Source organism: Anabrus simplex, chromosome 6, assembly GCF_040414725.1.
Source record: "Anabrus simplex isolate iqAnaSimp1 chromosome 6, ASM4041472v1, whole genome shotgun sequence".
Lineage (NCBI taxonomy): Eukaryota > Metazoa > Arthropoda > Insecta > Orthoptera > Tettigoniidae > Anabrus > Anabrus simplex.
The window spans coordinates 152,557,135-152,574,199 of NC_090270.1; the positions used below are offsets into that span (position 1 = coordinate 152,557,135).

General features: G+C 37.4%; 1 protein-coding gene across 1 annotated transcript in view; it reads left to right on the forward strand.

The window, feature by feature from the left end:
- The window catches only part of LOC136875909 (protein ELYS), a 194,817-nt gene that overhangs the window by 17,358 nt on the left and 160,394 nt on the right, over window positions 1–17,065 (forward strand). Inside the window, exon 5 of the mRNA XM_068228248.1 lies at window positions 7,655–7,848. Within this exon, the coding sequence (XP_068084349.1) occupies window positions 7,655–7,848 (194 nt within the window). The remainder of the gene's footprint in view (window positions 1–7,654; window positions 7,849–17,065) is intronic.

The window sequence follows — 17,065 nt, forward strand, 5'->3', positions numbered from 1 at the left end:
TATCTGCTTCTCTGAGAAATGCTGCTGGAAGCCGAAGTGCTGGCCAAAATAAATAAAATTATGCCTACCAGTATGGTTAACTTGGAAGCTTATATTGTAGAGATCTCGCTCGAAAGATGGATGTAGCTAAAGATTGATACTCCTAGCCTCGATGCGAATCAACAACAACTTCTTGTGTTGTATATTTTTGTTGAGCATTTTTTACAGTTGGTTAATAGGATATAAACTTCATGGTTCTGATTCGTATTGAATTGTAATTACAATATATTTATTAAATTAATGTCATAATGGTCCACCTTTCAATACTATAATATGCAATATTCTAAATTACATTAATTAGGGACTAGTTTCGGCCGGGGCGGGCCATCTTAAGCCTTAATGTAAAACATCTAATAACTAAACAAATGTACATGCACACAATTGACATAAAACAAATGAAACAAATATATACAAATTGACATTAGAAACTGGGATGAAATTATGAGTAAATTTGAAAATAACTAGGTTCTAAATTCTTGCATCTTGAGTATGCTCATTATCGAGACTCTTTCGTGTATTAATATTCACAGAACTGTTAGTTCTAATACTGCTAATCATTACTAATTGAATTGTAAACGGGAACTGGTAAATGTTGATCCCGTAGTTCATCACCAAATCAATTTGAGTGGCGTTGGCTGTATGCAAGTCATTGGACGCCGCTGTAAATAACCACCAGTTGACGGAGAACTGCTAGATGTTGTTTCTACATCAATCAAAGTAATAAAATGAGATGCTCTCGTGGTGCTTGTTAAATCGTGCTGAAATGTTGTTTGACATTGTCATTACAGCACATAAAGATGTGGTTAAAACAGATACATTGTGTCTGGTATAAAATTTGCAATTCATTGCGCTGCCCATGAAGTTAACCTGAATAAATGAGATAAAGTTAAATTATGAATTGAATGAGAGAGTGTGTTAGATGACCTCTCAATACAGCACTTGGTGTGTGGCCTATTGTGTGTGCTTCAGACTAACTGTTGTTAGATTCAATAAAAATAAAAAAAAAATAAAAAAATTTCAGCATGATTTAACAAGCACCACGAGAGCATCTCATTTTATTACTTTCATTAATGTTGAAACAACATCTAGCAGTTCTCTGTCAACTGGTGGTTATTTACAGCAGCGTCCAATGACTTGCATACGGCTAATGCCACTCAAATTGATTTGGTGATGAACTATGGGATCAACATTTACCAGTTCCCGTTTACAATTCAATTAGTAATGATTCGCAGTATTAGAACTAACAGTTCCGTGAATATTAATACACGAAAGAGTCTCGATGATGAGCATACTCAAGATGCAAGAATTTAGAACCTAGTTATTTTCAAACTTACTCATAATTTCATCCCAGTTTTTAATGTCAATTTGTATATATTTGTTTCATTTGTTTTATTTCAATTGTGTGCATGTACATTTGTTTAGTTATTAGATGTTTTACATTAAGGCTGAAGATAGCCAGCGCCAGCCAAAACTAGTCCCTAATTAATGTAATTTAGAATATTGCATATAATAGTATTGAAAGGTGGAACATTACAACATTAATTTAATAATTATATTGTAGTTGGTTAATAACAATGAATTCGTAGTTAACTTTGATGGCTAAATAATAAATGTAACTTTTTCTAAGGGGTGTTATTGTTTTATATTGTATGCACGGGTCTTTTTTTAGCTTGGGTCACAGCACCACTCAGAGCACCGCAGGGCTGGCGCAATGACACTCAGTCACTAGCCGGTATAACACTCCTTTCCTTCCCACTGCTTTGCGGCAATTTAAATTTATAGAAAGCTAAAAATAGTTGGTCTAAAACCTACCTGGCATTACATTTGATGTTCAAACATTGATGTTCAAAATAATTAGTGCAGTATTCTCTTGTAGTTCTCTTGTGTGAGGGTTGCTCACATACACTTTTTCCTTCAGCATTCCCCACAGGTAATATTCGCAGGGATTAAAATTGGGAGGTCTAGCAGGATAATTAACCACATGATCTATGAATATTTCCCTTATTTTCTCCATGGAGTGATCAGCAATGTGTGCCGTTGCATTACCGTATAATCCCGAATACCACCTGCCACTTAATAAGACCCGTACGCTAAATTTGAGACAACAAAATACAAAAAATTAAAAAATCAAGTAACTTACATACCCATTAAATTTTCTTCACATATACCACAAAAATAAATTCAAACAGTTTACAATTAATAAAATCATCACAAAAATCATCACTGTACAGAATTTGAGAAGATTCTGGAGAGTAGAATCAGAAAGAGGGTGGAAGAAAAGTTAAGGGAAGAGCAGTATGGTTTCAGCTCAGGAAGGTCCACAGTAGACCTTATATTCACAGTAAGGCAACTACATGAGCAGCATTATGAATGGGGTAAGGATCTTGTGATGGCCTTCATGGACTTTGAGAAAGCTTGTGACCGTGTGTGTAGAAACAAGGTATGCGAAGCCTTACAGAGAAAAGGTGTCGAGGAACAGACCGTAGAAAGAGTAAAGGAGGTGTACAATGGGAGTGTCAGTTGTGTGAAATTAGGAGGAGAGAGAACAGGCTGGTTTGAGCAAAAAGGTGGATTAAAACAAGGAAATGCTCTGTCACCTCTGCTCTTCGCAGTAACAATAGACGAGATAATGACAAAAGTGGCAAGGAAAATTGGAGAAGGAAAAATGAAAGTGATGATGTTTGCAGATGACCTGTTAGTCTGAGGAGAAAAGGAAGAGGATATCCACGAACAGTTAGATGCTTGGGTAGATGAGGTGGAACAATATGGAATGAAATTTAGTATCCAAAAGAGCGAGATAGTGATCACAACTAGAAAGAAGGAGGGACCTATGAGAGGGATAATGCTTGGAGCGGAATAGCTTAGGAAGTTAGAGAGTTTCAAGTACAGTAGAAGTCCGCTATAGCGAGTAGGGCATGTAACGAGAACTTCGTTATAGCGATGACTTTTTTCTGTCCCTTCAAAATTCCTATATTAAACTGTGTATCGTCCTTCGGTTACAGCGAGAACCCTATCACTGGCGCATCTGTTATTACGAGCGAATAAGCGTGCGTGATTTTTTCTGTTATCGATATTTATGCACCCCGGCGATGATATTGCATGCGATCAATTACCTTCGGCGTCATTTCCTCGCTATGTGCACTAGCGATTTCTCACGTCGACATTCGAAGGCAATGTTGGAGTTGATTAGTAATACCCATCTACTGCTGTTCTCTAAAGAAAATTCGAAATAAAAGAGGATAACACGTTTTCGTAATAAATGCGTAAATAACGTGTCCGATAGCAGTTGTTAACTAGTTAAAAATAAAGACTGAAGTAAACAATATCTTCATTTTAATGTTATATACGGAAACTAAATAAGAATGTAATACACCTCAAGATATGGCAGAGTACATCGCTGATTTCAGATGATATTTCATATCTTCTCGCGTCTAGTTACGACTATTTACACGTAAATTTTTCGCGAGGAGGTTATTTCTTTACATGCGTTTCAGGTATGTTTTCTTGATAGGCTACATAATATTTTAGGTTAGGTGACGCTGTTTGAAGAAGAAAGCTGAGATGTTTGCCACAGAAATCTCTGGAGTGATACCCTATTTCACCGAATCCAAGACTTTTTTTCACAGAATCTCATGCGAATACTCAAGGGTTGTTGCATTCATGGCCTAACAGTAAGTTAATGGGTACCACTGGCAACTACCGCGGTAACCACGCTGCTTCTTTTCACACGCGCATAGAACTCGTTGACAATAAATGACCACCTCTTTATTACACATCGCTAGCCGCGACAACCGGTTGTACAGTGCCTGTGTGTTTCTCAAATCTGCAGAATGGCATCAAAACATGCGACCCAAGAGGACAAACTGGGGCATATATTCATTTATAGGAAGGGGAGTTAGGGATTGGAATAACTTACCAAGGGAGATGTTCAATAAATTTCCTTTTTCTTTGAAATCTTTTAGGAAAAGGCTAGGTAAACAACAGATAGGGAATCTGCCACCTGGGCGACTGCCCTAATTGCAGATCAGTATTGATTGGTTGTTTGATTGATTGATTGATTGATTGATTGATTGATTGATTGATTGATTGATTGATGGATTGATTGACTCTTCGAATTCTTAGAAAAGCCATGGCTACTCGGTGACAGTCATAACGAGTCTATTGTACTTGATGCTTAGTAAAATTAAGTTTTATAGACAGCAGGAATATTTTCGTGATGGATAGTCGTATTGTAAAGATACGTGGAAAAGGTATTGCCGGAAAATTCTCAACAGGTTCTAGTCGATTTTATGATGCCAATTGTAAGTTATTTATTAAACACTCGGAAATGTAGAATAATTGTGCAGCCACAAGAAAATACGGCATATGCCTAACTAAAGCCAATATTTGGCGTTAGCGTGAAGACAAAGAGCTAAAAAAATGCGTACTGCACAAAAAATGCATTCAGTACTCCGCAACAAGGACGCTTTAAAGAAGTCGAAGATGAAATTGCGAGGTATGTGCTCGAAAAACGCAAGGGCGGGATGGCCATGCCGTGGCGCAATAAACTTGTTCGTTGACTTTCAACGTTCGCGATTAGGCCTATACATCGCTAGCCGCTGAATTTGGCCGAACCCGACAAGTGAGACGTGCGTGTAGCAGTATCCGGTTATATCTGACGCGGCCTGAAAGTAACGGTTTTATAGACAGCAAGAATAATTTCCTGATGGATCGTTGTATTGTAGAGACGCATGGAATAAGTATTGCTGGAAAATTCTCAGCGAGTTCTCTTCGGTTTTATGATGCCAATGTTAAGTTAATGGTCTCTAAACCCGCGGAAATAAATAATAATTGTGCAGCCACAAAAAAATAGTCTAAAAATGCGTAGGCCTACTGTACAACAATGCATTCATACGATTTTACAAACTTGTTTTTGAGCTTGATTTAAATTTTTTGAAGGAAAAAGTGAGGTTCATCTTGAATTTGGAGAAATACGGTACTATATTTTTTTCTGAATGAAATTAAACACACACTTTCGCGTAGTATCGGATTACGAAAAATAACAAACAAGTAAGCCGTAATGTGGATATCATCTGCGGAAACGCAAGTTTTGAACAAACTGATTGCCGTTTCATACCGATTTTAAAGTGCAGGATGGGTTTTCAGACTTTTATACAAAAATCGGATATAACGACAATCCGTTATAGCGAGTAAATTTTTTGTTGTTGTGAATTCGCGCTATAACGGACTTCTACTGTACTTAGGAAGTATCATAGAGGAAAGTGGAAGAAATGATAAGGAAATAATCGAGCGTGAAGACAAACAGGAGCATTCCTGAAAAGTGTCAGAAGCCTGGTTTGGAGCAAGGATGTCCCTCAAAGAAGCAAAAGAGTGATATACAGGACGTACTATGTACCTATTCTGACATATGCAGCTGAGACATGGGTACTGAGGCAGAGAGCTGTGAATAGAATACAGGCAAGTGAAATAAAATTTCTGAGAAGCAGGATAGGAGTGACAAGATGGGATAAGATGAGAAATAGTAATAGTAATATGTTTTATTTATCCTGGCAAAGTTAGGGATGTACTCCCTTTCTTACACTTAACCAGTCTTAACCTAGAACACTTAATAATAACTACTGATGACAATAATATGATAATATGGACAATAGTAACAGTAATACCATTAACAAAAGTAACCACACTTTAAAAAAAAGATCATATCATCTATATAATATAAATCGTATGTAAAGTGCAGAATATAATTATGAATAATGAGTACTAAGAATATAATTATGAATAATGAGTACTAAGAATATAATTATGAATAATAAGTACTAAGAATGTAACTATGAATAACGAGTACTAATAATATAATTATGAATAATGAGTACTATAACAACTACTTAAGAAAAAGTTTAGAAAATAGATACATTTCTACAGTACACCAAAATATCGCCTTCAGTTGAGAGGTGAAGAGAAGGATTAGTAAGAAGAAGAGGAAGAAGAATATCTGTGAAAGGAAGAGGGAAATGATAATGAAGAGGCGGTAGGAGTAGGTGTTTTCAGGTCATAATTTGATGATTCATGCATGTTTACCTAGTATTTCGACACAGGCATGTTTAAAAGCTAAGCTGCTGGACATGCTTCTGACGTCCACTGGTAAGAGATTCCATTGTCGGGCTGCGGTAACGGTGAATGATTTCGTGTAGATTGCTGTTCTGTGTACAGGAAGGGATAAACACATGGTGCTGCAGGATCGGGTATTTTTGTTTTGGTCTGTGGAGAGGAGCTTCATTCGATCACGGAGATAGGCTGGTTGAGAACTTTTAAGAATAGTATGCAAGAAGCAAAGAGTATGAAGTGTGCGTCGTTCTTGCAGGCGAAGCCACCCGAGCCGCGTGTAAGACGGTGTGACATGGTCAGCATAACGAAGTCCACAGATAAATCTTACACAGGCATTCTGAGCGCACTGTAATTTCCTTCCCCAGTCAACTCCTAGGTTGTTGTAAACTATGTCGCAATAATCAAAATGAGGTAATGCGAGTGATTCCACAAGAATTTTCTTTAGTTTAAAAGGGAAAGTGAATTTGAATTTACTGATACTGCGTAGCGTTCCGTATATTTTCCTACACACAGATATAGTTTGGGCAGACCAGGACAGATGTTTGTCAAATATTATGCCAAGATTTCTTTCATAGTTGATAAGAATTATCTGTTACTTGTGCCATACCTACAAGCTGCTACAACTTCTGCTGAGATGCTTGGTGATTTAACATGATAAATGTAACATCATACGCGAAATCACTTGTCTCACGTATAAAAAACTCTTCGCGAACAAATTCCCATGACATATAATAAACTAGAATCGCATATATTCTACTAGAATAGATGGACACACCCACAGTAAAAGCCAATTATTTAGAAATTTCACTAAGTCAATAACGTTTTCTCTTAGATTTCACTTCATTGGATAGATGGAAATATATGGCAAAACTGTTTTGAATGCTTAAAAATAAGTGAAGGTGCAAAATTTCTCAATTTATTCACTTTCGTGACAACTATGAAATATAACTTGTTGGCTTAGTTTTAAAGTGGTGGACAATGAAAGGAAAGTACACCCAAAATTGTTTTGCTAACCCAATTAATGGCACTGGTAATCCTAAGATTTCCTTCTTGGGAACTTAAAACATGTTGACATATATAGTCAGAACGACTTAAGAGGTTTCGTTTTCTTCAGATGTACTACTGGTACTCCCCAAAATTAGGCTGAGTGGCTCAGACTGTTGTGGCGGTGCCCTTTGGACTCCAAGTTGGCAGATTAGATTGTGGCTCATTCCAGGGGTATTTGAAGGTGCTCAAACATATCTGCTTCGTTTCTGTGGATGTACTGGCACATAAAATAACTCTTGTGGGACTCAATGCTGGCACCTTGGTATCTCCAAAAACTGTAAATGTTGTTAGTGGGATGTAAAATTATTCTTATTATCATCTTACTCTCCAGTCTTTCTTTGTATTGCATCTTTTCCATTCTTCATTTTCTTGTTGCATTAACTTGATTAATTTCCTCTCATAAGTTTGTTAATCATATTTTAATGTTCATATACTTGCTTTTAATATCCTTGTCAACTTTTAGTTTCTCGCAGTCTACTTGGAGAGAAGATCGTTTCTGTGACTCACCCAGGCGTGCAGCGCTTCATTTTGTCAAAAATGGATGAAGAAGGACCCTTGGTGTTGCTGGACCCAAAATTGTTGTTTGAAAATTGTTTTAAAGTTGGATTGAGGCCCCTCCTTGTGGAACTTCCTGTAAATATCAATATAATTTCAGAGGTATGTTAAGTATTGTACAAACGTTTTGATGAAATTGATTGCCATATACAATTTACCTTCAGTGTGATTTGTAAAAATGTAATTTTTTCAGTGTTATTGGACATGATAGACAACTTGTAGAATCATGCCTTTATAAAGCCTTCCTTGTGTTGAGGTAGAGGAGCATGGTAGCTGGCAAGACCGGTTACTTGCCTCTGGGGTGATGTCTGGGATAGATTCCATCAAAACCAAACATTTTACTTCAGCATTGAATTTAACTCGTGTGCTACTCCTTGGCTAAATCATGGCCGACTTTATACAAGGCCGCGGTGTTCGACCTTGTAACCCCGCACTTCTCTAGACTGGGATGGCCACTGCCAGCTCATGGCACGTGTTTGTTTCGCTATGAAAGTAATTGAAATAAGGAAAGAAAGTATTTGTTATTATCAGCAGTAAAGTGAAATGATAGTGAGGAGTGAGCACATGGAGTAACAAAACCAATTTTTCTCTCAATTTTTATTGGACATTTTTATAGAAACATAATACCACAGGTAGGCCTACTCTAACGAAGAATAGCGAGTTTTCTGTTATTAGTATGAGAAGTTAACCCATTGAGTCCTCAACTTCCTGTAATTATTTAACAAAATGTTACTCATTGTTAAGACAATATTTGTAACTATTGTCATAACATTACATCCATAGGCACAACTTTTCACTGTAATTTCTGACAGTTCTATATCTGATAAAATGCCAAGTAGACTAAGATGCTGAATTACTTGGTGTTATCGTTACATTTACATTTTAAAAATTGTTCCTCAAACTTATCAGAAATGAGTGCCTGCATAATTCCAACATCATATTTACATACTGATATAATAAAATCTGCAGGAACTGAAAATCCACCCCTATTTATTTGATTGAAGTAGCTATTATTTATTTGCTCGTTATTTCTCAGCAAAGCTAAACATTCTTCACATTTTATTTTTGAGCATTGCTTGAACGAAATGTAACCACAGGCATCAATAAAACCTGACTCATCAAAATATATGTTTTCGGTATACTTGTCTTCTAAAGTACTGTAAAAGGTATCATCAACAGTAATTGACGAAAGGCTGCTTGTACTTTTTCTTGAATTTGTATCGGAAGAGGACATTATAATTTTTTTCGAAAAAGTAACTGCCTCGTACCTAGCTGAATGAAGGCCAAGTATGCTTTTTAACCTTATTTTCAATTCGGCCTCCATTACCTGAGTAACTGATATATTATAGTTTCCCCCTGTTAATTGGCGGTATTGGCCAAACCTGGATTCTAATTGATCTCTCTGAAATTTGCCAGTTAGCACACAAGAGGGGTTCACAGTATGCAGAGCGTAAATAATAATCTCACATAATACATAGGTTGTTACATATAATGCATCGTAAGTTTCATTCGTTAAACAATTCTTTTTCGAGGAGTCATTTTTGTCATTCTTTTTCCATGTGGGCAACCACTGGAGAGATTCCTTTAGAAAAGCCATCCTTTTATCTTCGGGATTTTTGGAAGGCATTTGAAGACCATTACGCTTAACAACATGGGCGAGAGGCCACTTAATATTAACAATGGACCATCACATTAAGATTATTCTAACAAAAAATGCAGTACCTTTATAATAATACTTGTTTAGGGAAGAAACTATAGATTCATGAAACACGTTTGTAACCAATGAAACCCTTTGACGTTCAAGTGAATTTGGATAAACACTTTTAAATGTTAACTTTGATGCAGACTTTATCAGTAAATCGGACTTCTTTTTATAGATCTCTCTTATGTCACTGAATGATGCTTGAGTTACCTCTTCAAAATCAGAGTTACAATCAAGTAAACTTGAAACATTCGAAAATGAGTCTAAACCTTCCCATACAGGTATAATAAATGACTTGTTAATGCAACTTACATTCAGCCAGTTATTTTGAATATTTTTCAATAGATGGACACTGTCATATAAAAGAAAGGCTTTTAGGGGGTTTCCATCAATACAGAACCAGTAATTACTATCAGAATGTTTGGTTAGTTCTTTGAACATAGCACGATTTACAGCATTATTATCGGCTATGATAGACAAAATCCACAATCCTATATTTGCCTGATAACACATTTTGCAATATCAGCTAGTTGGAAACCTGCTAACTGTTTCACTGGAACTAATGTAACAACCTCTTTCAAATTTCTAAAAGCACAACTGACAAGAAAGGCCAGAACTATCTTAGCTAAATCGACAAATCTATTTGCAGCAACACCAAATAAATGCCCATTTTTAAAATCTAAAATTTGTTTAACATACATTTCATCGATCAGTAAATTTACAACCCTTTCTAAACTTGATAAATCTTTGACAGATTAAAAAAGTTACTGTTGTCTTCATCAGCTTTCGAAGATACGGCGAAGGAAGTTGACAATGTTTGTAAAACTTGGGGATGAGGTGGGGATAAAAACCTAATTGCGTTAGAACACTTTGTAGACTGTATATAAATGAGGAATGCATTTAGAGTTGTAGTGACGTATCTAGGTTTCTTAAAAAATACAAGTGTAAACTGATCGTGCAGAAACTTTTAATTTTTTTAACAAAATCTCTGAAGTTTCATCTTCCTGGTTTTCAAGTTCAGATTTTAGGTTATCTATTAATCTATTAATCTGTACAACTAGTGAACTGACAGAACTTCCAGGTATGAAAAAGTCGTGGCAAAATTCTATTGCTTGGAACAACTGTCTCCACTTACTTATTAATGAATTTTAAAATATTACAGAGCCAGAATGAAGAACATTTGCATTAGATATTACGCCACCATTGATATGAATTCCGACCGTAAAATCGTTGTTTACCCTAATACTTGACGTTATTTTAGGTATGTTTGACACATCTAATTTATACAAAATACAATAGTTTCCACCGGTACTTACATACCACTCAATTTTATGCTCCGCCAATTTGTTTTGTATATTAGAAACAAAGGACTCAAAAGTCTTAAGTTTGTTCGCTTGCTCAGCTAGGGTCCTCTTACATTCCTCTGCATACTTTGTCCGTTTTCTTCTTTCTCCCTTCTTTCACCTGGGGATTTCCTTATCTTGGAGGAGCACTTACTGAAGTACAATGGTAAGTTTGGAAATACCTTTGGAACCGCATGAGGTAACAGTACAGGCTTCTTCTGCGTGAATTCCCGATTGTTCTCATCACCATCCTTGTATTTTTCAACATAGCTTATGTCTTCAGGAAGAAAGTGTTTAATACATACGAACTAATATTTGGTAGGTACCCAATTGGCTTGAGGAGTGGCACTTTCCCATACGGCTTTCAATTGTGGTATTTTAGGAAACCCAAACACTGTCACAGATCTTTCAGTTTTTATCGATGAACGATAATTAGACTTACAATTTGGCACAACACAAGTCTTTGGCATTGTAACCAACCACTATACACAGATAAGCAATGGTATCATTTAATTTTGTTACAGTATTATGAAGAGAACACGAGCGCAAGACACATCTCCCATGTAACTCAGTGGGCTACACAGAGCAGACTAGCCATTCACTGCGGGGTTGCCAATTTTTGCTTGCCGCGGCCTTCAAGTCGGCCATGGCTGAATGGTTAGCGTACAGATCTTTGGTTCAGAAGGCCCTGGGATTTTTAACTGTCAATGGTTAATTGGTGTTGCTCGGGGTCTTTGTATTTGGTCTTCGTCTTAATGCACTTCCCTTTAATTTATATTCAGTCCTTTGCCACAGGAACAAACGCAGGTTTGGCGTCCAGTCATAAAAAATTATTTAAGTATAAATGCATGACCAAAAATAAGAATCATTATAAATAAATAACATTTGTTAAAATAATTAACCATCTTAATAGAAATACTGTATTTACTCTTGTATTAGACCCTCCTTGGCTTTCGAGACAAAGAAAATGAAAAAAAAATAAAGCTTGTATATAAGGCCCCCCAACGTAATTCAAAAATCGAAGCAGCCCTGTCATATACCAAACCATCTGAGATAAACATTGTGATGGGCGATTTCAATGTTAAAGTCGGCCATGGTCGACGGGCTGATGTAGTCGGTGACTACGGATTAGGAACAAGCAATACTCGAGGTGATCGACTGGTCCAGATGTGCCAAGAGCAGAGCCTTATTATAGCAAACACGTATTTCCAGTTACCTCCACGTCGCCTCTATACGTGGACCTCTAATACTGACAACAGTATTAGGAACCAGATTGATTACATCACAATTAACAAGCAGTTCAGAAATTCCATCAAATGTGTGAAAACATACCCAGGTGCTGATATCAACTCAGACCATAGCCTACTGTTTGCTTCCATGAATCTCAGGCTCAAGAAATGTCATTAAGGGTCGTATTCATGAACGAGACTTTGACTTAAACTTAGACTTAGAAGGCGGTAAGTCGCCATTTCCATTTCATAATCGCTACTTGGAGGTAAGTAAACTTAAATGGCGACTTACTTCCAAGTCGCCGATGTTCCGTACTTAAGTAGACTCTGAGATAAGAAAAATAATAAAATGGCAGATATTGCTGATGTAGTTAATTTTGTAGACGAAGTTGAAGAGATCCAGGAAATTATTCAGTACGTTGTGCCTAATCCTCGGCGTATTATGAGAGATGCACAGAACCCAGTTGAATTTTATACAGAAAATGAGTTCAGAAAACAATATAGATTCGACAAACGTCCAGTATTAGATGTACTAACGATGTTTGAAGACGAATTACAGAAATATAATAATCGAGGATCACCCATACCTCCAATAATACAGTTGCTAATTTCGTTAAGATATTATGCTACGGGTAAGAGTAAAATTGTTGTTACTGTAGTGCAAAGTTTTTGCACTTTCTACTCTTTGTGTTATCTAGTTAGGTTAAGCGATGATCACTACAGATTAATGCATTCTAATAGTAATTACAATAGCCTTTCGCACTTCCATGGTTTTCAGGTAACTTCCAAATTGACTCCGCTGATTTACGAGGAGTAAGCCAGCCCTCAGTATGTAGAATAATCAGAAGAATATCGATCCTGATTGCCCGAAAGAGACCACAGTTTGTTTCGTTCCCAAATGAAGCTGAATGTCGAAATAATGCGCGTCTTGTGTATGAAAGATCCCGATTCCCTGGAATGGTTGGAGCTATTGATTGCACCCATGTACCAATAATAAGTCCAGGTGGCAACCATGCTGAGGTTTTCCGTAATAGGAAAGGAATTTTTAGTTTCAATTGTCAGGGCATAGTCAACCACGAGATGAAGTTTATTGATTTCGTGATGGGTTGGCCGGGTTCTACACATAATAGAATTTTAAACAACAGCAGGATTTGTTTACAATTTGAAACGGGACAGTGACGTGGATTACTCGTTGGAGATAGCGGTTACGCTTGCAGGCCATTCTTGATGACACCCCTTATTAATCCTCAAACACCAGCTGAAGAAGCATACAATGCCTCTCACATTCTTGCTAGAAACGTAGTAGAGAGAACATTCGGAAACTGGAAGAAAAAATTTAAGTGTTTATCAATAAAGTTTACATTGAAATTAAACAACATACCTCCGGTCATTGTGGCTACCGTTGTATTTCATAACATTGCTGCAGATCGTGCTCTCCTGGAAGAACCTGATGAAGGGAATGACGGTGGTGAACATCATGACCGACCTACACCCCAAATGTTGGGAGCTGTAGCCAGAAGACGCATCATAGAACGATGTTTTAACTAAAAGTGTTCTGTGGCATCTAAAATAACTATCTAAAATAACAACATTACCCTTTCATAAATGCATTACCACAATTATGTAATATCATTTGCTTCATAAAATTGCTTTATTAATGCTCTAAATTCTATTTTGTAATAATTGTGTCCATTTATATAATCATCATAGTGTGTTCATTAATGTTGGTCATTTCAGGTTAGGTTAATATATACCGTATTTCACGGCATAATCGTCGCACTTTTTATACCAAAATTTTCGAAAAAAAATTGTAGGGTGCGACCATTATACGATGAATATTTAATACCAGTATTTGTATTACTCAAAAAATGTATTTATAACTAAATTGTATTTGATACAAATTTAAGATGCACGTAATACTCGCGTTTATACATCAAAATAATTAAAATAGTCTAAATCAAAATTCATAATTTTTCGCAACAATTCGGCGAACGTTTTTCCAACTTGAAAATAAAAATGAACGTATTAAGTTAATTTGTCATTAATTTGAGTATTAAAGTTAAAATATTACACTTGCAAAAAATTATCGCTTTGTTGTGAAATGCGGACTTACCGGTACGCAATTTATTCCAAATCTTCGGTGTCGCTATCGCAGGTTTCACTATCTGATGCGCCGTCCTTGCCTCTGTTAATACCAGTATCAGATTCTTCGTCTCCCTGCCACACTGCGTCATCTTCGGAACCGTCTAGTGCATTCGAAATCCCAGTCCTTTTGAAGCTCTTGGAGACTAGTTCAGGTAGTATAAGATCCCAACTCTTCTTCACCCACGAGCATAACAAGTCCAAGGGTGGACGCCTGATATTTCCGGCGGGCGTCAATTCCTGATCGCCGCTCATCATCCACTCGTTGTAAAATCGACGTAAGTGTTCTTTAAAGGGTTTATTAACACATACGTCTAGTGGCTGCAAAGCAGATGTTAGGCCACCAGGAATGACTATCTGTCGTGTCTTATTTGTAGTGAGAATTTGCTTCACTTAGTTCACGAGGTGACCTCGGAAACTATCTAAAACAAGCAGAGCTGGTTGTTTTAGTAGTGTACCGGGTCTTCTTTTCCACACAGTTTTAACCCAGTCCAGCATGAGTTCTACGTCCATCCAACCCTTTGGTTGCACTCGTACATGAATTCCACGGGGAAACTGTATATTCTTAGGCATCGTTTTCCTCTTGAAAATGATGTAAGGCGGCAACTTTCTCCCGTCAGCTGTAATGGCTAGCATTGCCGTGCATCGCAACTTCTCACTACCGCTGGTTTTCATTAATACACTCCGTGATCCTTTTAGCGCAATAGTGCTGTTGCGAGGCATATCAAAAAAGATTGGAGTCTGATTGGCATTACCGATTTGAGAAAGCAAGTACGAAGTTTCCTTGCGCAAACGTATGACAAATCGGTGAAAATTTTCAATCTTGTCCGTGTAATCAGCAGGCAACTTTTGGCTTAGTGTTGTTCTCCTTCGCACTGACAGATTGTGTCGTCGCATGAACCCCTTAATCCACCCACGAGTCGCCTTAAACTGAGTTACCGGTATGTTGTGTTTGCGCGCTACCTCCTGTCCCTTAATTTGTAACATTTCATATGATACACTGCAGCCATTGTTACGTATTTCACTGACGTACCTAAACATTTCTTCGTCAATTATAGGAAACTTCCCTATTTTAGGACCTCTTAAACGCGCGTCTAGAAGGGTTTGTGCTTTTTAGCTTGTTTTTTACTTTCCGCCAGTCACGCACCAACTTTTCACTCACAGAAAATTTTCTTTCTGCAGCTCTGTTCCCGTGCTGTTCATTGAAGGCAATTACACTTAGCTTGAAGCCCGCAGAATAGTTTCTATATTTACCCATAATCGCTTATAAATGCTTCACACGTTAATGTTTTGCGATATAAATGACTTTCCGTATTTGTTCACTATTAAAACAAATTATTTCTGCAAACACCCAAAACACAAATTAAAAACTTAAATTCTCACGCACACATGTCTACAGTAATCACGCAAATCTGAAACAAATAAATGCATCTGTGATCTGTGCATTCCAGAGCAGCCAATACTGTTAGGCAGCAAGGAAGCATGCAACAATTTATCAGTTTAGCTCGTTGGTTGCGACACACTACTGCGCTTGCGCAAAGCTCGCAAACCGGAGCTCTAGCTAGCGCGGTGTAGATCTACTGTATAGTTGACTGTATTCTGAGACGTCAGTAACAAACATTCATTTTTTTCAATTTCTTTTAAACATACGGTAATTAGGTTAATATTTCTTCCCAGTTATTGATGATTTTACATTACATTACTGACGAGTTTATAAAATAAAACTTTAATAGCATTGGATAATAATTATCTTGACTGCTTGGATAAAAGTTTTCATCCCATGCCCGGACACTTATGACGTAGTAGTAAGATAAGAGTCTAGCGATGACAACTGAGACATCGTAAATAATATAGCTGAATAATTCCGTGGAAATCTGCGTTATCGTCTTGGATTTCACTTCGTGCGCAATAACACAGGAGCCGGCCCCATGGTGTAGGGGTAGCGTGCTTGCCTCTTACACGGAGGCCTCGGGTTCCTTTCACGGCTGGGTCAGGGAATTTTACCTGTATCTGAGGGCTGGTTCGAGGTCCATTCAACCTACCTAGCCGGTATTTCCTGGTGACGTTGCCGATAAGCGATAACTTACAGCCTTACGTATTTCAAATGGGAACTCATAATATGTAGGTAGTGAATAAATAGTACACAGTCTCGTGACCAGGTTGTCAAACTGCCGATAGCCTACCGGTAAGCATAATAATTATGTAGGTGGTGAATAAATAGTACACTGTCTCGCGACTACGTTGTCAAACTGCCGATAGTCTACCGGTAAGCCATGCGTAGTACGTATACCGGTATTATTTATTTATACGTTGTGCAACATGTCGCAAACGTGATTGTGTTGCCAAATTGCCCATAAACCATACACGTATTTAAATTGCGCATTCATGTGCAACTTACGTTGCAGTTCCATTTACCTTTTAACCAGATTAGTGAACATAATTTGGACGTGCGACGATTATGTAATTAAAGGTTTAAAGTCCGATTTTTGTATTGAAAATAAAGGATGCGACGATTACGCGGTGGCGACGATTATGCCGTGAAATACGGTATATACATTATTAGTTGTATTTAGTTTTTTTTAATTGATGGAGTTCATTCATCTGCTTAATAGTCAACTTATGCATCTCCTCTTGGTACTTCATCCTCGCTGCATGGAACTCCTTCTCTTGCTGAATCTTTAGTTTGTGAAGCTCTTTCATCTGCTCTACATGAAGTTCCCTCCTGGCTTGCAGATATGACACTGCCTCAGTTCGTGGTCTATTCACACATTTGGACATACCTGTACTCTTTCTTCTTTCTGTGGCTTCCTTTTCGGCTGATGATTCTGCCAGTAATGCAGGCCCACTCTCAGCTCCGGATGTTTCCAGTACTTCAGTGACTTCATCATACAACACCTCCTCTT